The sequence below is a fragment of the Castanea sativa genome, chromosome 3 (genome assembly GCF_040712315.1).
Source record: "Castanea sativa cultivar Marrone di Chiusa Pesio chromosome 3, ASM4071231v1".
NCBI lineage: Eukaryota > Viridiplantae > Streptophyta > Magnoliopsida > Fagales > Fagaceae > Castanea > Castanea sativa.
The window spans coordinates 24,733,923-24,757,711 of record NC_134015.1 but is presented as its reverse complement, the minus strand read 5'-3'; the positions used below and the strand labels follow the sequence as shown (position 1 = coordinate 24,757,711).

General features: G+C 30.9%; 1 protein-coding gene across 1 annotated transcript; it reads left to right on the top strand.

Annotated features, from left to right (window-relative positions):
• Positions 1 to 1,599: 1,599 nt before the first annotated feature.
• LOC142627255 (vacuolar iron transporter 1-like) lies at positions 1,600 to 4,955 on the top strand. Its single transcript, XM_075801072.1, has 4 exons — positions 1,600 to 1,942; positions 2,312 to 2,397; positions 4,221 to 4,335; positions 4,415 to 4,955. Exons 1-4 carry the CDS (start codon positions 1,701 to 1,703, stop codon positions 4,713 to 4,715), a joined length of 744 nt encoding a protein of 247 aa, XP_075657187.1. The 5' UTR covers positions 1,600 to 1,700; the 3' UTR covers positions 4,716 to 4,955.
• Positions 4,956 to 23,789: the final 18,834 nt, after the last annotated feature.

Below are 23,789 nucleotides of genomic sequence, written 5' to 3'. Positions count from 1 at the left end.
TATACTTTTTTATACTATTAATGGGTCTCGCTGTTAATTTCAACTAACTTTTACCTTTATCTAGTACTCTCAGCAAAAAAATTTTAATTTCAGTAAAATAAGCTAATTCCAAACAGATCCGTAATTGTCTGGGAGGGAAAGTAATTGTAGGTGAATATGAAATTCAGCTATAAATTTATTATGCTTCAACCTTATTATGATTTTAGTTCAAATTTATTATTGTTGAATATAAAATTATGAACCTTAAAACAGTGCACACGGTATGAAGATTTAGCTTTTTCTTGTTCTAATTGGACAAAACTTAGAAGTAATAAAATAATGTTTTCTAGTATGCTCTTAGGGCATACATTAATAAATATATTTTTGAAAAAAAATTTATCGAAAATTGAAAAAATTGTCAAAATATTTGACAGTTTTTTAATACAGCCGTATGTCTTTATTTCATTGTTCTATTTTGTTATCATTATCATTTTTATTATTTCAATTTGAATTCATAATTATTGTAAAAGCCATATTTACAAGTATGTCATTTGATGAGCAATTTTGTTTGAATAATTTGATAAATTATGGTATATATTCTTTATTTTTTTAAAACAATGGAGGTTTATTAAGTTAATATTTTTCTTCTGCCCATTCACAACATGATCCTTAACCACTCATTATTATAAAAATTTTACTGTTCAAATAAGTAACAAAATATTAGTTTGGATTTTTTTTCTCCGCACCTATATTTATATCTTTCTTTTATCTCTCTGTCATATTTACAAGCCACCTATGGTTTTTGTTGTTGGTACGTGGCCTGTGTGAAACACACGCCCAAAAGAGCCATAGTCAAGCAGATTCATTGAACTGTGCAGTTCAGATTCTTCAGAAAACTTTATGTGTCAGGCACACGCCTAATACTCACTTTACTGAGTTATTGACCATGATATTTAGTTGCTAATTTGTCCAACACTACCAACAACCCACTAGTTATATTTTGGCACAAGGCTGGTGCCTTACACACGCCTAACACTACCTGCCTTGATACATAAATATCAAAGTTCATATCAATCTAATTAATTTGCTAACCTTTTTGTCTACAACTTTGTCTTCAACCATATGTTTAAAGTTTTAATTTTTTGGGAACTATAAGCAGAATGAGATTAACATCACCAATAATTGGTCCGTAGTGTTAACGGTGCACCGTAAGCAGCTTCTTAAGCAATTGCTTTAAGTTAAATATTTTTGTTTTATATCAAAATTTTGACTAATTTTATAAGATGTGAAGCTAATAAAATTAACTTTTTTTGAAAATCAAGACTTTGCTACTCATAAAAGTAATTAAAAGAGTACCGCTAGCTCCAGAGTTCAGACTTCTGAGTGAACACGGCTTTTGATTTTTTGATGTTTTCCCTAATCTATGACATGGACAGCAAAAAAGTGGGCCTAACAATATAATAATTATGCGCACTACTTTTGATTCTTTGTTCCTTTTCAGGATTCTTCATAAAGACCAAGTACCTTTTCTTTTTTTCCTTTTTCTTTTTTAATATGCATACAGACACCACAATTAATTTAACCTATAATTTCTTGCTATATATACGATACAATTTCGGACACCACCTTCGTCCAAAGAGAATTGGTGAGTGAGTAGGAATCAAAATATTTGTTAGTTGTTAATCTTTTGTTTTCTTGCTTCAGTATTCGGAGTCTAGAAAATGGCACAAAATGGTCACACTGCAGACCTTGAGAAACAAATGTTACTTCTCCAAGACCATGAGGAGAAGCATTTCATGTCTAGTGAGATTGTCCGTGACATAATTCTTGGTGTTTCGGATGGTCTCACTGTCCCTTTTGCACTTGCTGCTGGCTTGTCTGGTGCTGATGTTTCATCATCCATAATCCTCATTGCTGGAATAGCTGAAGTTGCTGCTGGGGCTATTTCCATGGGACTCGGCGGGTATATATAATAATACTTCAGTTCACTTGACACTTGTTAATATTTAAGGAAGACATTTAAAGTTTAAATTTCAACTACGTTTTTTTAACTATTGAGTTATAATAATAATTAAAAAAAGTATTTACAGATAATACAGTGCAATAAGTTGAAAATGATGAAGTTTTAGGGTTCATTTGGTACGTGTGTTTAAAAATCGAAATTTGCTGTTTAAAAATATTTATAAAAATACGTGTAGGTGAAAAAGTATATGAAAAATTAGTATAATGTTGTTTAAAAATTAAAAATTATTATTTGAAAATACATATCAAACACGCGCTCATTGTGTGTATATGCTAGCTGCTCATTTATGTGAGTTGAATGCATGCGCAGGTATCTTGCAGCAAAGAGTGAAGCTGATCACTACGCCAGGGAGCTAAAGAGAGAACAAGAAGAGATCATTGCTGTCCCTGATATAGGTTTGGTCCTTTGCAATTGTCTTTCTTCTAAACCATTAACCATCATATATATGATCCCAATTTTAATACTAACTTATTCCCATTCTCTTTTTTATTTTATTTTATTTTGTTTAATAATAATAAGTGGTCTCAACTTCAAAAGCCGTGGTCTTATTATTGTACTAGTCATTAACAAACTCCAATTTTATATTAAACATTCTTTTAGAACTATTTAATACCAAAAGAAAGAACAACTAGCTAAAGGTTTTCTATATGAATTATATGACTATTAAACATTGAGAGTGGAGGTGGGACAGTTATTGCTTAAATTGGAGAAAGAAAATGACATTATTATTGAAAATGACATAATGGAGAGACCAAATAGGCCACCCCTCGTATCAAAAACCAACATAGATGAGAAAATTGGGTTGGGTTTTAAGATTGCATAAGATGGCCACTATCAGGGACAGAGCCAGGACTTAGAGTTAGAGGGGGCAATTCTACTGCTAGTTGTATGCGGCGGCTCCAACCTTTGAGTTTATTGTTTTACTATTAAGGATTTTTATTTAAAATTTTTTAAATGGCCACGTTGTTTGTTCTATGTAAAATAAATTGATTGGGCTTAATTTTTTTAGTTTTATTATTGGTAATTTTGGTTATTGTGCTAATTTTTTTGGGCTTGTATATTTTGTTTTAGATTTAATCTATTAATTTTTTATGTCATTTAAAAGATGAAAAATGCTAAAACTACAAAAATTTTACAAATTACTAATGTGGTAAGTGGTTATTAATAAATAAAAAGTGATGCAGGTGTATGAACTAATAAGAATTTACTACTTTAATAGTTTGTATAAATGTTGAAAAAACGTTTTTAGCTATAACATTACTCTCAAAAGAATTGATGGCATTATTAAAAAAGGCAAAATGTAATTTTATTGAACAAAATTGCTAAAATTAATATCTATTAATATAGTAAATTTTTTTTTTTTAAATGTATGGGCCATTGCCTCCCCTAGTCCAATAATAGCTCTGTCCATGGCCACTATAATCAATTGTTGGTGAAATTTTCTATTATTTAGTACATGTTTTTCACTTAATGAAAAAAATAAAATAAAAAAGCCACGAGATTGGACATCACCATTATCATTAGCTCCAATATTTACCACCAGAATCTACTTATCTACCCCACAATGGATCCATTGACTATTTATTCCCTATCAATCATGTGTTCTTTCTTTGCTATTAGAATTTCTTTTACTATTAGAAAAAGCATGTTAGGAAAAGAGGTTAAGAGACAATATTTAACTTTTTTTGGTTTTTCTTTGACTTGTTTAGATCTTAGAAGAACAGTTTATAGAAATCTATGCTTAAATAATTTGTGAGCTTTAAGAACACGTATTTTCGCATGCCATCAACACCATGATCACCTTTTTTTGTTCATGCCGACAGTCGGAGTAGTTTCTAACAACTTAGTAATAATAATAATAATTGTATCTAAACTTCTTAATGGCCTATTACATATAGCCAAAATTAAGCTCAAGTTTATCTTATTATTATCATATAGATTTTAATGATGTTCATGCCCACTACAATTTTAATGATGTTAGAACCTTTGTGACAACTTCCCCAATGTTCCAACTAAAGAATTAATGATGACTATTATCATAAACTTAACAATATATATATATATATATATATATATATATATATAAGATTACTACTATTGGCATAAACTCACCGGTTAATGATAGATTATAATCCATTAACCATTGATTTTTTTTTTCCTCTCTCTAGCTAGTCTGATAAATTTTCATGTGTGATGGGATCATAAAATTTAAATGCAGAGGCCGCAGAGTGTGCAGAAATATTAGCACAGTTTGGGGCCGAGCCACATGAATATGAACCTGTTGTCAATGCTTTAAGAAGGAACCCTAAAGCTTGGGTTGATTTTATGATGAAGTAAGTTCAAAACCAATTACTTTTATGATTAATTTTTTACTTCCCAAAATGACCTAACAAAATCTTATTATGGATTCAGGTTTGAGCTGGGATTAGAGAAACCAGATCCGATGAGAGCACTACAGAGTGCCATAACAATAGCTTTTTCATACATAGTGGGTGGAGTGGTGCCTTTGTTGCCATACATGCTCATCCCTATTGCTAGAAAGGCTCTCATTGCATCTGTTGTTGTAACTCTATTGGCGTTGCTAATTTTTGGTTTAGCCAAAGGTTACTTCACTGGGAATCAGCCTTTCAAGAGCGCTTTCCAAACTGTCCTCATTGGAGCCATTGCATCAGCTGCTGCCTTTTCAATTGCCAAGCTTTTCCAGCATATATGAGTAGCGCACTATTATAATTTAACCATCAAGTTTCCTTTCCCTTCTTCTTTTGTTTCTCTACGTACCACTCTTTGGTTTTTCTGATTGGACTTGGTTTGTATGCCCCTTATGATTAGGTATTTGGGCAAATTTATCCAACCTTTTCGGATCTGGTTTGTACATTATAAGTACTGGTATTATATGACAGCTTCACGGATTTTTGCAAGTAATATTCCAAAAATAGGTTTGAATCCAATGTTTTCTTAATTTTATCATGCATGTTTCTGGTCCAAAATTCGGGAAAAAAAAAAATTTTATTCATGATGGGCTAGTTCGATCTAAAAATTTGGAAAATCATTGTTCCCAAAGTGCCCCGTGTCCATACTTTCACACACAACGTCAATGTTTTTAGAATGTTCCCACTACACATGATGACACAATGTGTGTGAATAATGTACAAAGAGAGTGACATAATTAATACCCATATATCTAATATGGAAATTTATTATGCCATCTTTTTATCAAGATTGAACCATTAAAAACCATTTTATAGTAATTACTTAAAGAGAAATGTTGAAAATATCACAAATTTTATTATATAAACTTTACAAATGGATGTGTCATCAACTCAAGGAAGATAATGCCGTATCGTACTAGCCAATATTTTTTGTGCTGGTATCCAATCTAGTACAGGTATACCTCTGTTTTGTCTCACTTCAGATACCAAATCATTCAGCTTGTACCAGCCAATTTTGGCTATTCTGACCAAAAAATACATTTCAGCCCGGAGTACAATCTTCAACACTAAAAAAATAAAAAAAAAATAAATAAATAAAAAGCAGCTCCATGGACACTGATCTTTGACCACGACCAATGTTGGTCGACCAAGCACTTTGGGCAGATCCCTTAGCCTAAATTGGAGACCATCTTTGTTTATCTATCTAGCGGTCGAAATTTTTTTTTTTTATGAGGTACAGCGGTTGAAACACTTTTGTTATGTGATAGGAGAAACAGGCTAGGGTTTTGGGGTATTATATTATAGGTCTGTTTGGGATCTGCTTATTTTATTGAAATTGAAAATTTTTTGCTAAAAGTACTATAGATAAAGGTAAAAATTAACTGAAATAGTACAATGAAACCCATGAAAAGTACTAAAAAGTGCAGTAAGACTCATAAATAGTAAAAAAATAAGCAAAATAGTAAAATAAGTTGGCAAAAATAATCTTGCCAAACTAACACTATGTCTGCACTCTCTCTGAACGGTTGGATGAAATTTAAAAAGTATCGCACGACTAAAAATTTGTTTAGGGCTTATTCTTTTTTTTTTTTTCTTTTTTTTTTTATGGTAGTTTAGGCTCATTAGTATTAGCACAAGGTGAATTGGGTTCCTGTTTGCTGAACTACAAACAAGCCCATCAATTTTAATCTTATATAAAATAAAAAAAATTTAACCTCCTAACAATTAACATTCAAGGAAAAGATTTTTTTTTTTTAAAAAAAAAAGGGGGAAAGACAAAACTAAGGAGATATAAAAACTTATTTTTTTGATTAAGGATACTTTGAAAAGACATGCATTGGGCTTGGGTTATTGTATGGGTAAAAATTAAAATAAGATTTTTTTGATTGGTGCAATAAGCCAATAACTAAGCAATTAAGTAATGTATTATAAAAAATAGTAAAAGCTCGGATTTCTATTAAAAACACAAGAACTGTTTAGACCCTAAATTAAAAAAATTACGACTCGGTTGATTTTACTCTAACTTAAACTAAGTGCGGAATAGAGTAAATGCGAGCGAACAAACAATAAAACTACTCTAAGCCATATTCATCATATCACAGTAGTAAAATGAAAGCTAAAAGAGTAGAGAAGAGAAATGCAAATACAAGATAATACGCTGATGTGTTATCAAAGAGAAAAATCGAAAAACTAGACAAAAAACCTCACTGCCGCCTTCCAAGCGGTAAATTGATCCACTAGACAATAAGTTGGGATACACGAATAGCAAGAGACACTCCAAGCCTAATCTACTCAGTGTACCTAAGCTCTCCAAGCTCCTGCTCCAACAAGACTTTTCGGAACTGTGTCTTGTCTAGCTTTCCAGATCCTGTAATGCGCCCGATTGCATCCGCCAAAACTTGGCTTCTTCTAATGATTCCCAATAGCACTAAAACCTCACTTAACACTTAGAATGAGTGTAGTAAGTGTTTGGACTATCAACCTCTCAAAGATATGGATATGGAGAGGTAGGAGTTGAGGAAAACCACAATGGATTCTGTAGATGATTGTGGGTATGACAATCTCTATCTCTCAAGGGTTGTGGCTAGGGTTTTCTATCTGAAAAGCACTCCTCTCAATATGTGGGTAATGAGGGTATATATAGTGTGGGTGAGGATGTAGTGGAGCAAATATAACAAAATAGCAAAACAAAATGTTTCGCGGGTATCTCGCGAGAAGGCCTTACCCGCGAGACATTCGCGAAAACTAGTTGTCACTATCTGTCATGACTCTTCGCATTCCAGTCATGTGCTGAGCACATCTTCACTTTGCAGGAAGGCTACTTGAGAGCTACCCGTGAAAACCTCTTTAGTCTTCAATGTTGCCTTGAGTTTTCATACTCTCTCTCGCACACAACCCATACAAAGAAATCCCACATAAAATACAGGGTACGTAAGATTGAACAGAATAACAATCAAATTTGGCACGGAATTAAAGCAAACACATGATAGTTGTAAAAACACAACTTTACAAATAGGGATGTTTATCCCACATTGGTTGTATGTGTCTAGTGTCTGCTGTTTATAACCCCAGTATACAACTACAAAGGTTAGGCCCTTTTATAGTTGTACTCTGGTTATGTAATGTATTATAAACTCCGTTTAAAACACTATTATTATATTCGTGTATGATCTAATAAGTAGTATTGTTTACTAAAAAAAAAGTACATATATATATATATATTATTTGGGGTTTTTAAAATATTAGCAATAACTTTGAAACAGTACACCAGTATTAATCGGTACCGAAATATTTTGTTTTCTTAACCAAACCAAAACACCCTCTAGTACGGTATTGACTCCCTTGCATCAACCACAAAAAAGTAATTCGGACATTCATTTATAATGTTTGGAAATCAACCCATCACATTCATAGTCACATTAATTTGTAAATGTTATGTACCTTTTTTTAGAAGGAAATGTTATATACTTTAATTTTTAGTCTTTTTAGCATTTTTAATAAAACAATAATTAAAAATTTTATTTATTATATTGTTGATGTGACTAATTACATTCATGTCACGTTAGATTTTGTAAATCTTTTTTAGTAAAATTGATAATAATTTTAGTAATTTTCTTACATAACTGTTGTGAAATTATCAACATGATTTTATTGCATAAAATTTGCTAAATTGACATTTAAGGACCATACGTCACATGTGGAATATGATAAGGGTTGAGTAATGATTAGGTATTTTTGAAATATAGTTAATGTAGTAGTCCCATATTAATAAATGCAAGTCCACCTAATACTATTATTAATTTTTTATAAGCTTATGTAATATTTTAAAAATTAAGTGTTCGTTTGGAATAGTTCATTTAGCTAAAATTAAAATTTTTTTACTAAATGTGTAGAAAAAATGTTAAAATAAGTTGAATAGTACAATGCGTGAATAGTATCATAAAGTGCAATAGGGTCTATGAATAGTAACAAAATAAGTTGAAAATGGAGATAAGCTGAATAGATTATAAAACAAACTTACTTTACTATTTAGTTTATTTTTTGTACTATTTATGGGTCTTGCTACACTTTTTACTATTATTCATTAGTCTCATTGTATTATTTCAACTAGCTTTTACTTTTATTTACAGTACTTTCAACAAAAAATTTTCAGTTTCAGCTAAATAAGCTGTTCTCAAATGGACCATAAATGACTTACATTTATTGATGTGGAGTACAATGTGATCACTGTACTCTTATATATAAAAGTATTGTAATACAACTTTGTATGTCTTTGACATATATATATATATATATATATATATATATATATATATATATATAAAGAAATCATAATAAATCATTAAAAAGACAAAAAAAAAAATTCAAAAGTAATGATTCTCATTCTACTGTAGCGGTTTGTTCAAAATCATAATAACCATTTTGATTCAATTGTCGAGGTTAAAGTGAATATAGATGTTTATTGTTTATTAGGGAGAGGCAAATCTTTCATAATGTGATGTGAATCTAATGCCAATAAAAAATAACTCATCTAATGGTATTTAACATCCAAAAAACTGCCAATTAAAATGCATGACCCGTACTCCTTTTACCACCCTGCGCCATTGCTCCATCAGGCTTTTGCGGCTTCTGAATCTAGGTTAATTGAATAGTTGGGTCCTGGTCAATTTATTTGTAAAACAGATACTCGTACAAATAAATCATGTCCTAGGAACTAGGGGCTCAATCCAATTAAGTCCCTAGCGGCTACTATTTAATTTATTCTTTGCTTGTACAATTGTATTAGACCAACTCCTAAGTCCACCAATATCCTTTATGAGCAATTATTAGGATTCTTTGAGTACGGTCACGTGGTAATCCATACAAATAGAAGAAAGCCACGTAATAAAATTTTAACATTTTCACAGAGTCTTTTAGTCATATGTCATATTTTTTATTTTAAATTAAATAGTATAACTTTTTTGATGTGGAGTATTACTTCAGTTGTACTTCAAGATTATCTGGTGCTTCATAGTAAAGATAATAAAATAGAGAGAGTAGAGAATTTGTTGAAGACTAATTTGAAAATGTGGCTCCTTGGATTAAATTTTGGTGAAAATTTTGCTAAACTATTGAAGATGCTTAATTAAATTTATAAATCTAGCATAGGTATTAAATATTTCTAGTGAAAATTGAGGACGCTATTGTCTTCCAAAATTAATAAATTAGGTTGTTGAAATCAATTACATTAGGAAGAGAATTAGCTTTTATTAAATGTTACCAAAACATCATACTAAGGTTTTGTTTGCTTCAACATAAATTGGTTTTTGTAAAAAAATATTTTTAATTCCACGACTATGGTTCTTGTTGAGTATGAGGTAATGATTGGAGTTTAAGGGTTTGTTTGTTTGGAGGTGAAATAAGGTGGATGGAAAATTTTAGAAAGAAAATGGGAATGAAAACTTTTTTGAGTGTATTTTGTTGGATGGGAAGGAAGGAAAATAAATGGTGGAGTCCAGGTTCTTTCTTCCCAAGCCCACCAAAAAGTTTTCTCTCCAAAATAAAGAGAAAACCGAAGGAAAAAAATAGAGCTACTTAATGGACAAAAATATCCATGCCCAGTTCCTATATTTTTTTTCCTTTTTTTTTGGGTGCTGGGCATGTTGCCTCCTTTTTCTTTTTCTTTTTCTTTTTGCGTTTTTTTTTTCTTTCTTTCCTTTGCACGTTGCTTTTTTTTCTTTTTCTTTTTCTTTTTTTCTTTTTTTGATTTCCTGGGCAAGGGGTCGCTTGTTGCCTCTCTTTTTTTCTTTTTTTCTTTTTTTTTCTGGGCTTTGTGTGTGATAGTTATTTTGTTTTTGTTTTTTTTTTGTTTAAATAGACATGATTTTTTTTTTGGGATATGATTTTTATTTTTTAATAAATTGGGTGATTGCTTTTTTTTTTTTTTGGTTGCTTGTCATTTTTTTGTTTTAATTGGAAATCTTTTTTTTTAATAAGGTTGTATGAGTAAATTTATATAAACTTAATTTTTTCATCTCTCCATTTTTCCACTCCTAACCAAATAAAAAGAAGAGAAATTAAAATTTTTTCTATCCTCCCACTTTTTCACATTTCCAATCAAACAGACCTTAAGTCTTTAGCAGGAAATTTTACACATGTATACACTTAAATTATATGCTATAATAGGATTTCTATTTTAGATAAAAATAACAAAAATTTAGGAATATTTATTTGTTTTCCTGTGTTTAGTTAGAAAACATTTTTTAATGTTTGGCTAGTAAGAAAAATCATAAAATGCTAAAACATTTTGAACCTTAAAAGTTGTGTTTTCCTTTCTTTTCTTTTTATTATATTAATTTTTTATGGAGATTGTGTTTTTCTTGAGTAAAGGAAAATTATTTTGATTTGAACAAAATTTTCAACTGCTCCAAATGCCTAAATATAGGCAAAATCTTATCCAAAAAAAAGTTACACACGTAAAGAAACGAGACCTAATATATTGCTAATGTGCTAATTTTTTTTTTTTGGGTGAATTGCTAATTTTCTTCGTTCCACCATTATATATGCTCCATCTTTTTAATTGGACATAACTTTTTCTGCCCTCTCTCTCTCTCTCTCTCTCTCTTCAACATGTTGACATTTCTCACATACTTCTTTGCCCCATAACTTTGTGCAGAGTAGCGTCTGATCCATTTTCCCTTTTTATGGAAAATCAAGTGGGCCAGCCCTAATTTGCTTTTTAGAACTTAGCACTGTTCCTACTTTAGCTTATATATGCAGGCTACAATACCTTGGCCCACGGAGAATTAATATCCTTACCTTAAATACGTTTAGAGATGTGTTAACGGGTACAGTGCGGTGCCCGTTAACCACAAAATTTTTTTACTTTTTCTGACACATATTTTGTTCTTTTTTGCTATTCATATCATTTTTTTTCAGTTTTGTAGTATTATTTAACTTTTTTTTTTTTTACTTTTTCTAACATATTTTTTTTTATCTTTTTTGCCCTTAACCAGCATCGGCGGCGCTGGTCAACATTCTCCATTTATCATGAGAATTGTTTAGTCTAGATTAAGATTAATTTGTCACTTTCTAGTCTAATTGCAACAGAGAATATACCGTAGAGAAGAAACTTTATGAAATTTTAGTAAAGAGATGCAGAGGTGCTTTTAGTTCTTTGAGCTTAATTTGTTTTCTCATAGAACTATCTGGGAATTTTTAATTTCCCTAACTTCTCAGGCAACTCAAAACAAAAGGCACTAGGATGCCATATGAGCTTTTGCCTTTAACTCAAAACAAAATCATACCATAATATGGGTACAAAATCTGGACTCCGTTCTTTATAATTTGGCGAGAATTCAAAAAAAAAAAAAAATCTTTGGTTTTTTGATCATTTTCCTTCGTTATAACAATATTGTTCAATTCTTTGCCATCAAAATTTTCTTGTAATATCATGCTATTGTTGAAAACTTGAAAGTTATAAGTATTAGTTGACGATAAATTTAAGTGAGGTAATTTTTATATATTTAAATATGAATTAAATAATATTATGCTTAACTCTCTATATTATAGATTTTTAAAATGTAAAATTACTAATTCTATGTATTTGTATCTAACGTTTTGCTAATTACTTTTGAGAGTCTTGTAAGTAACTAAAATAATTGGAAGAACAACATTGAAAATGACGTCAAACATTATGGACGAAGTTGAAGTTTTTAAGGTTTTTTTTTATTTTTTTTTTATTTAAGGGGCTGACATAATAAATGACCCAAACATAAATGGTGCAAAATGTGATTTGGTCTTAATGAAATACTTATAAGGTTTGAGAGGGTTTTATAAAGCCATGCATATAAAACAAATGGGTAAATTTCATTTAGACCTGAGTGATTAAGGTTAATACCAATCAAGTTCAAAACTTTTCAAAACTCGCTAGTTTGATTCCTAAAATCAATTTAGTCTCTAAACAGTTGGTTTTTTTTTCTCAATTGTTAGGGATTAAATTGATTTTAGAGACTGAATTAGTTCGTTTTGAAAAGTTTTGAACTTAATTGGTATTAGCCTTAACCACTTAGGTCTAAATGAAATTTACCCATTTGTTTTATATGCATGGCTTTATAAAACCCTCTCAAACCTTATAAGTATTTCATCAAAACCTCAACGTATAGAAGTGAAATTTACCCAAAAACAAATTTAAGCAAAAAAATAAAGAGGGGGGGGGGGGGGGGGTAGAGGTGTTTCACTTCGTTTTAACTTTACAGTTTACACTCTCTTTTTTTCCATCATGCTCACAAAGGTGAGGTGGGTGTGTATGTTTAGGACCACCAACTTCCTATTATAAAAAAAAAAAGGGTCCAAGTTCCAACTTCCTATATATAGGTTACAAGATACGAATTCTAATAATTGCAATTGCAATTCTGTACTAATTCAAATTGGATGCGAGTCATGTGACTTATCTTTTGTGAAGGAAGTACTTGTAGATGCTAAAGCTGCACAAATGATGCAATGCCATTTACTTAGACGCGACTGCAGATTCTCTCTGTGACACTGTTGCGTAGTTGCTAAAGCTGCGCAAATGATGCAGTGCCATTTGCAAATTTAGAATCTTTTATTTAAGTGCTTAGACAGCAATTGCAGGTTCTCTCTAAAGCTGCATAAATGATTCCTCTGTTGAACTTATGAACTAGAATGACCTTTAACCCTTTTTATTTATTTATTAAAGAAATAATTACAAATTAATTACTCGTGGTTTAGTCTGAATTTAACTTTATTATTCGTAATTTTATTTTTGACACTTTACCCACTTATGTTTCACTCTATTACTACTTCTTAACCTACCTCCCTCTCAAACGTTATTCTAACACATTTTTTATCAAAAACAAAACCTAAAACAGATCAAACACTCCTCTCCCAAAACACACTTCTATCCACATAAGGTAGATCTACTAATTTGCTTGAAAATCATGAGTACATACAATATGAACATCTTAGCATATCAATAATTATGATAAAGTCAAGAACATCTGAACTGAAAGATGTACCACAAAATCAAGAACTTGCACAACAACAAAAAAGAAAAAAGAAGTCACTAGTCTCTCTCTTTCCAATTTCCTCAATCTCTCTCTCTCTCTGCCCTCCATTTTCCATGATCCATGAGCTCCACCCAACACCAATTATCAAGATATAATTACCAACTAGAGCCGCCACCACACCACCAAATCCACGGTTGGATTTCTCTCTCTATCTCACTCTCCGATCTGGCCTACCATGATTCAAACCTAGGGCTTTGAGGTATTCATATGTTCTTTTATAATGGCTGATTTGGAGGTTGAGTCATGGATTAAGGTATGGGTCTTGAACAAAACCCAAAATCAATTCGTAGAAAATCTCACTTCTTTTTTCCAAAATGATGATATTGATGTGTTGAATGTTTGATAGTGGGTTATTGATTGGTGATGAGTTTTTTGAATTATGAATTTGGTTAGTGGAAGGTGTTGGATTAAGGCTGAACGTGGTTGCAGAGGTTAACATTGCCTCATGGCAACGGCAAGGTGGGGGGTTAATGCTCTCAGCGTTGAGATTTTTTTTTTTTTGGGGTGGATTTGTTGTTTTCTTTTGAAACCTGGGGTTCTTCAAAACCGGGATTTTTTTGTTTGTTGTTTTGTAGGCTGGCTTTCACAATGAAGGTGATTATGGTGGTCTTCTTGTGTTCTGGGCTTGAAAAAAATTTAATTTGAGCCATGCTTTAAGATATGCATATTCCTAGGTTTAAAATAGCCCATTTTGATCTTGTTTTCTTTTGCTTTTTTTGTTTTTCTTGTTTTGGGATGAGAGAGACATAAAATGAGAGTAAAAAGACTTATTTACTCCTCTTTTTTAACAAAGGTGGGAAACAGAGACTAAACGGAAGTAACCTCAGGTGGGTAAAATGTCAAAAATGAAATCACAGGTGGATAAGTTAAATTCGGGCTAAACCAAAGATAGGTAATATGTAATTATCCCTTTATTAAAAGTAAGAAATTTTATTAGAGAAACAACCTCAACCAAATACGAACTAACTAGTCCTAACCTCTAAGAAATAACTTCAGCAAAGCTCGGAGGACCAAAAGCCAAATTAGTTTATCCATTCACAGAATTCCTTTTAATGACCAACTTACTAATTCATGGGCAGCTCTATCAAGAGGACCAACAGATTGAAGAGAAGTTGGGAAAGCAATGACTAAATTCTAGCGATTTGAAATCACACCCACCTACCAACCTAAATTTCTAGCCATTTCACTTGGTAAAGTAAGCATTATGCTTCTTGCTTCACGAATTTTTTCACAATCTACCCCAAATTTCCACATTTGGGGTCGTTTCCTTTTCTTTTGTGGTTCGAATCATTATTCTGTGAAGAAGGGCGAAATATAAGGGCTGTTTGGTACGTGTGTTTAAACAACAGTTTTCAATTTTTTTGGAAATATAGGTGAAAAAGTGTGTGAAAATACGTGTAATGTTATTTAAAAACTGAAAAAACTTGTATTTAAACACATGTGCCAAACATGCCCTAATTGGACTAGGATGATCACAAAACTAAGGAGACTACAATTAGTGAGAATATTAAAGAGTAAGAGACAGGGTTGGCCCTAGGCTCAGGCCACTTAGGCAATCGCTTAGGGCCCCTTACTAGAGAAAGGCCCCCAAATTTTGGGGCAAAAATTGAGATATATATATTTTTTAAATATTTTTTTTGAGATATAAGAAAAAAAATTAGTTTTACATTTTTCTTCTACTTTTAAGAAGTATCAAAGAATTGAGTAATGCTAGAAATATTACAATTTTAAATACATAGGGCTTACAAATATGTGTCACTAATTATAAGAAATAATTTAGATAGGAAAATATTATAAATACTATAAATTTTACTTTAAAACCTTTGTACAAAATGATGTGACAATTGATATGATTTGTAGACGTAAACAACCTATTAAATGCATATTTAAATTACTTAGTAATACATCTTTATAAGCATCATGTTGTAAAATTTATAATATTCCTAGCATCATTTATTCAAGTTTTTGTTTATTATCTTTTTGAAGTGTCATTAATCACATTAATTACTACAACATTTGTACTTTTTTTAGTAAAATTTTTTATAATTTTAGCATTTATTAAAAAAAACATATTACAAGATAAAAAAAATGCATTTTTGTTATATAAAAATTATGATATTGAAAACTAGTTAAATATTATTTAATTAATAACAAAAAGACCCCATTTAAATATATCGTCTTAAGCCTCAAAGTTTGTTGGCCCGCCCCAGTGAGAGACAATTATTATTATTTTTCCCAATTAGAAGAGATCATATATTAGATTTAATGAGAAAAATTCTAATACAAACATGAGCCTCCTTATCCAAGATAAGCAAATTCTCCACCACATGCCATGAATGATCAAATACAACAAATATACAGTGAAAACCAAATCCAAATTTGACAAGAGCATTGGTACAATGGTTGGCTTCACTACATATGTTCTCAATCCAAGTTCTCGGGATAGTCTTCCATAGGTTTTTGAAATCAAAGAGTAATGATTCTAGTGAGAGATTAACTACTTCGTACTGTAATTGGCTTCATAGACTAAACTTGAATACAAAAAGTTGGAGTCTTTCAGCTAAATATTGCAAAAAAATGGAGTTTTTTTGTTGTTATAGGCACTGTTCCAAGTTATTTAGGTAAATGAGGAAAGATAGTGAATTTCGGCAACAGTGTTGCCGAAATTCTAACAAAAGTATGAGAGAGAAAAAGAAAAAGTATGAGAGAGAAATTTTGGAATTTCGGCAACACTGTTACTGAAATTCCTTCTGCCCCAGCCACTGCCCGAGTGAGTGCCCAATGCCCAAAGTGCATGCGCAAGTGCCCGAAGCAAAAAAAAAAAGTTTTGTGGCAATCCCATTGCCGAAAATGGAGGGAAAAAGTTATTTTTAAAAAAATTGTGGCAATGGTAGTGCTGAAATAGGGGGGAAAAGAGGGAAAAAAAAAAAGAATTGTGGCAGGTGTTGCCGAAATAGGGGAAAAAGAAAAAAAGAAATTAAAGAATTATGACAATGGTTTTGCCGAAAAATGGGGAAAAAGGAAAAAAAAAAAAAAGAATTGTGGCAATAGTATTGCCGAAATAGGGGAAAAAAAAAAGAATTATGGCAATGGTATTGCCGAAAAAGGGGGAAAAAAAAATTTGTGGTAATGGTATTGCTGAAATAGGGGAAAAAAAAAATTATGGCAACGCCATTGCTGAAAAGGGGAAAAAGAAAAAAAAATTAGCAATAATGATATTGCCGAAATAGGGAGAAAAAGAGAAAAAAAAAATTGTAGCAATGACATTGCCGAAAATAGGAAAAAAAAAGTAAAAAAAAGAAAACCAATTGTGGCAATGGCATTGCCGAAATAGAGGGGAGAAACCATCTAAAACAAACTTAAATACGCTGAATGTTTGATTCTTATCCGTCTATCTGAAACAAATTCAAGTACACTGAGTGTTTGATTCTTATTCTAAAAAAGTATATGGATTCTAAAAAAGTACATAGATTCTAAAAAGTACATGAAAGAAAATTATAGAAGAAAAAAATGATTGATGTGTACTGTAAATAAATAAAGCTGAGATTTGTTGCAGTGGCATTGCTGAAATAGAAGGAAAAAAAAAAAGTACGTCCACAACATTTTTATTTTTATAATATTTTTACAACAAATCATAGGTGATTAGTTGTTGCTGGTTCAAATTTGAACCTAACGCTAAGATACTTTTTTGCCCCAATAATAATAACTATTAACAATCTGCCACTTATAATTTGTTGCGAAAATATTGTCCAAATAAAAAATATATATAGTAAACATATTCTTATCTTTCAGTAGTTTTTTTGACCTGGTTTATGTATATGTCATGTTCTTTCATTTCATATTGTAAAAGTACCTGTGAGGAATCAATCAACCAATCAATTCACTTCTTTCCCATTCTTATTTTCTACCTGAAAAGATTTCATTCATCATTTTCAATAAAACTATCTTCAGATATTCTTATTCTTTTTACTTTTTATGTCCCTCTTCTGAGATTCTTATTCTTTTTACTTTTTATGGCCTTCACATGAAAAGTGATTTTTTTTGTCTTTTTATTTCACCTCTTTCTAATAAAAGGCAAGTGCCCTTCCAGAAGTTACCTCACAAACTTCCACTTCTACTTTTCATCTCTTCTGATTGTCCAGTTTTTCTTTTGTTTTGCTTCAGCATACACAACTAAGGATTGTAAGTTTTGAGTTAATGTAAGTTTTTTTGCTTCTTGCTTCAGCAATTATGATTATTGTTGTTGTTGTTATTATTGTTTTTATTCAAATTTTAGATTAATGAATTTTTTATTGTTAGGACTACAAACATTTTTAGTATTGTTGTTATTTTGTGTTTATTTATTATTATCTAATTGTGTTTTTCTTTTCTTTTTTTTTACAAGTATCACTCTATAATTCTCACTCTTTCAGTCGGTATCACAATTGTGGTAAGCATCTCAACTCTCTAATTAAATTTACGTATATGTTTTGTTAATTTTGAAATTATTTAATATTATTTATTGTTATTATTAGTATATGACCACAAAAATTGTAATAGATTGTATTATTGTAATCTTTTTATAATTAATTTTACTTTGTTATTATCAGTTATTACATCTATTACTTGGAAAAAATATATTGCATAATATGTTTGTTGGTTTATAATAAAAATATGTATGTGTATTATTATTGTGGGGAGTAAAAAGACCCTGATGGAGATGTGGGCCTTTGGGCCATACTAAGGAAGGCCGACCTGCTCTTGGGTTTAGAACTTGTTAGTACTACGGGTCGGCCCATACGCCGAGGATCCGAGGATCCAGCCGAGGGTGAATTTCTCTTCGGACGGACACCGGAGAACCCGGGACTTCATAATAAAGGTTAGGGAATGACACGGTCAAGACCGATGGTTAAAGGGGGGAAACCCTTGAATGTCCTAGAAGCACCGATGTTAAGGAAATACCAAAGATAAAGGCTGCCACCTTCACATTAAAGACCCTACACCTACCACCTTGGCCGCATTAATGGGGAAGTGACACCTGAACAGTGGAAGGGAAACTTCTGGTTACTATTCAAAGACACTGAGAAAAGAAATATCTAGGCTAAGGGGGAGTTGGGGCAACACGTGTACGAAGTATCAAAAAGAGGAGTATTTAAGGAACAACCTAGAACAGAAATGGGGGGCTCCTTCTTTGTAATCTAAGAAAGAAAAAAGAAAAAAGAGAAAGAGAGAATATAAGAACATCTCTCGGCTTACGTCCGAACAGGTTGATTTACAATATTCCTTGTTGTTTTCAAGTGTTTGCAATCTTTGACTTGTCATTTAATCCTCAAACACTTCTAACCTGGGTTTCAAGCCCACACTCTACAAATTCATATTGTTTAAGGCTCATTGGGCCTGAGCCCGTAACTGTTCTTGGGGCCAGGTGCAATTGTGCATTTACAATTATTATTATTATTTATTTAGTACAATAAATCGTACATTTATTTCTTTTTCTTTAAAGTTTAGTTGGTATACAAATTAATTATATGCTTTATATACGGTTATATTAATGTTATTATTTTTTATTATTGTTCTTTTGTTTTTAAAAGATATTTATGATTATCTGATTATGTTTTTTTTTTGTTGTTCTTTCTTTCTTTTCTTGCAAGTATCACTCTATAATTCTTACATTCATTCACTTCGTATCGTAATTATAGTAAGCTTCTTAGCCCCCTAATTTAATTGGAAATTATTTGCTTAGTTTGTAATTTTTTATATAGATGGTTTGTAAAAAATGTACCTTCAGATATTGTAATTTTTTAATCTCGGTGTTTATATATTAAAGATTCTGTGAAAACGCATCTTCATATATGGTTTAACTCATTGTAGCATTTAATGTAGAATATATCTGAAATGGAGCCTAGATCATTCGATCATTCTCTGCTAACCCAACAACAATATCACGTCTCTAATGATGCAATGGAAGATAGTGTACGTTGCGAGATCAAAATTTATTAATATCCTAATAATATCGTATAATTTTCGTTATTATTATCATACCTAGAACTTAGATTTTTTATTTAGGGGCATATACTAATTTTTTTTTTTTTTTTTGGGTTTTCTTATAGCATACATGTATATTTTAGGCTAACAAAGTAAGAATTTCATTATGGAAAATTTATGTCTATTGTGAAATATATTTTTGCTATATGAAATTTTAGGCAAGACTCATAATTTAAAATATATCATACAAATCAGTTCTTGTTGCAAAACACATAATACAAAAACAAGATTTTCATGAACAAATAATTTAACAAAAAAAAAAATTTCATGCTTAACTATGCCCCTAAAACATATCAACATGAATATTATAAAAAGAAAAGTAACTACTTATAGAGAGGTAACTCACCTTGTACAATGATAAAGACGGATAGGTATTTGCAAGTGTTGTTCCTTATAGTTGTTTGTAGAATGTATGGCACGCATGAATTGAAAATGGTTGATAGAATTATGAGGGGAATAAGAGTGGAGAAGAAGGCTGATAGAATTTTTAGGGGAAAATAGTGGAAAATAAGAAACATGGAAACTAAAGTAATATTGGTGCTATTTAAATAGGATGCAAGTCTCATATAAGTTAAAATCTTAGAGTTTAAACTGTACTAATAGAAATTGACCAAATACAACAAGGATCATCTCTACAAAAAATCTCAAAGTGTCTTTGTTTTTTTTATTAACAGTGCACATCAATCATTTATAAATCTCTGCAAATCCTGCAAAGAATCTCTGCAAAATTCTCAGTTTTTTTTTTTTACACCGTGCACATCAATCATTTTTTCTTCCATAAATTTCTCCCATGCATAGATAAGAATCTAAATAAAAATATCTATGTATTTTAAACTGTACTAATAAAAATTTACCAAATACAACACAGTCTGCAAAAAGACAAAAAGCCAAAAAGAATGACTTTGTGAGGAGACTTCAGGAAGGGCAATTGCCTTTTATTAGAAAGAGGTGAAATAAAAAGACAAAAAAAAAAAATCACTTGTCACTAGGAGGCCATAAAAAGTAAAAAGAATAAGAATCTTTGAAGATAGTTTTATTGGAAAGGATGAATGAAATCTTTTCAGGCTGAAAATAAGAATGGGAGGAAGAGTTGAATTGATTGGTTGATTGGCTTCTCATAGGTACTTTTACAATATGAAATGAAAGAACATGACATATACACAAACTAGGTCAAAAAAACTACTGAAAGATAAGAATATGTGTACTATATATATTTTTTATTTGGACAATATTTTCACAAAATTATAAGTGGCAGGTTGTTACTAGTTGTTATTGTTGGAGCAAAAAAGTATCTTAGCGTTAGGTTCAAATTTGAACCAGCAAGAACTAACCACCTATGATTTATTGTAAAAATATTGTAAAAATAAAAATGTTGTAGACGTACTTTTTTTTTCCTTCTATTTCGGTAATGCCACTGCAAAGAATCTTTGCAAAAATCTCAATTTTTTTTTTCTATTTATAGTACACATCAATCATTTTTTTTCTTCTATAACTTTCTTTCATGCACTTTTTAGAATCTATGCACTTTTTTAAAATTTATATACTTTTTTAGAATAAGAAGCACTCGGTGGTTTTCCGTTTTTTTTTTTTACTTTTTTTTTTCCCATTTTCGGCAATGGCATTGCCACAATTCTTTTTTTCCCCCTATTTTGGTCATTGCCACAATTCTTTTTTTTTTTTTTTTTTTCCTTTTTTCCTCTGTTTTGGCAATACTATTACCACAATTTTTTTTTTCTCTTTTTTCCCCCATATTTCGGCAATACCATTGCCACAATTCTTTTTTTTTTCTTTTCCCCCTATTTCGGCAATACCATTGCCACAATTTTTTTTTCCCCCCTATTTCGGCAATACATTGCCACAATTTCCCCCCTATTTCGGCAATATCATTGCCACAATTCATTCCCCCCCCCCCCCTTTTTTGGCAATACCATTGCCATAATTTTTTTTTTCTTTTTCCCCTATTTCGGCAATACCTGCCACAATTTTTTTTTCCCTCTTCTCCCTCTTATTTCGGCACTATCATTGCCACAATTCTTTTTTTGTTCTTTTCCCCCCTATTTTAGCAATATCATTGCCACAATTATTTTATTTTTATACTTTTTCCCTCCATTTTTGGCAATGCGATTGCCACAAAACATTTTTTTTTTTTGCTTCAGGCACTCGCGCACGCACTTTGGGCATTGGGCACTCACTCACTCACTCGGGTAGTGGCTGGGGCAGAAGGAATTTCGGTAACAGTGTTGCGGAAATTCCAAAATTTCTCTCTCATACTTTTTTTTTCTCTCTCATACTTTTGTTAGAATTTCGGCAACACTGTTGCCGAAATTCACTCTCTTTCTTCATTTCCCTAAATAACTTGGAACAGTGTCTATAACAACAAAAAACTCCATTTTTTGCAATATTTATCCAGAAGACTCCAAAAAGTTGTGATGGATCATAAGTACAACAAAAAAATGACCTATATTAATATACCCAGTGTTCATATAGGGTTAAGTTAAATCATTAGCTTATTTAGTTTAAAAAATAAACCAGATAAAAGTCTATGCATCGTTACCTAGAAATATAAAAGGTGAAGGTTTAAAAAGTTGTATTGATTTAATAAATAAATTAATCAGCTTATAAACATAACTTTAGAGGTCCTAAATCATTTTAACCCAAAGGAACTATATGAAAAATGGTACTAATGAAGTCACAAAAGCTAGTCATTTGACTTATTTTACAAAGCAAATGAGTAAGGCAAAAACTAAGGCCATTGTGGGAGTAGTATCTCGCAAGTTTTGATTTAGGAATTATTTTTATAAACATTTTATTAAGATAATAATAAAACAATAAATATTATTAACAGTTTTTTATATTCTTAAAAAATTAATATTAAAACTTTCATATTATAATTTATTGATAATTAACTTAAAGGCATCTATTAACATGACCTTTATATTAGACTGTTCAAATACACTGTAATTTCCATGATTCCTTCCAGGGACGGAACTACCTTGGGGATGAGAGGGGCCAAGGCCCTTTGAAAAAAAATTCCCTAGTATATATATTAGTATAAAAAATATACTTTTGGCTCTAAAATTAATATACTTGGCCTCCCTTTCCGAAACAATTTACAAACTGACCTATGAAACAAAAATGAAAAAAATTATCAAATCATCACTTCTCTAGTTGTCCCACGAATATCAAGAAAAACATTTAACTAAACATTTGAACAATTTACAAATCTAGACAACAAGAAAAATCTACAAAACAATTCACATATTCAGATAATAATAAAAAATCTTTGGACACAGTCTACGTTAAAAAAAAATAACAAATCAATTATAAATCCTAGTAAAACAAATCACAAAAACCTAATAATCTCTACCAAATTTCTACCTCTCATTTGAGAACTTTTTGTCCCTCTCAAGTACCTTCATCCCATAGTCATAGAGATGACTCCTATGCTGCTAATCACTTCATCCACACAACAATTAGTGTCACCAGCAACTTGGATCAGTTGGTGTCTTCAACTCAATCTATGAAAAAAATTTATTTTTTTAAAGATCTACCGATCACTTGGATCAGTTGGTGTCTTTCAAAAATTTACTTTAATGATGCATTATTAGCATTAATTTATTCTTGATCACAATATCTATGATCGATTAAAAAAAAATACAAAAAAATAAAAAATTAATTCTAACTTTTTAAAATTCTTGAATTTTGGCCCCCTAAGTTTAAATCCTAGTTCCGTCCCTGATTCCTGAGAAAAGAATTGTAACTATTTTGACAAAAGTTTTCATAAGGAGATAAAAAATTGTAGAAATATAATGAAATTATGTCCAGTGCAATATATACAACAATGAAGAATGCTGATTTTGAATTTGAAAAAAAAAATACTGATTCAATTTTGACAAACACAATCTTAGTAAAATTGATTTTAAAAGAACTCAATTGGCATGCCTCGTGCAACTGTAGGTCTGTGCGGAAAGGACATAGACGTGACCCCCGGCTTGCCCTTTCCAATGTGCTTGTGCATGTGATCATGGACCAAAGACAGAGGAGGATCCGTGAATGTCAAAAGACTCAACAAAACAAATCTTTTGCTCCGTACTCTCTTTTCACATGTGTAAGTGTAATGTTCTTTTATTATTATTGTAGGTGCCATCCCTAGACTCACTACTAAACTTTCTTGTCTGCTTGGATTTTCTTATATAAACGAATTGGGTGAAAAAACTTGTTTATATTTATTGATCTAACAAATTAATCAAATTCAAGTCTAACTTT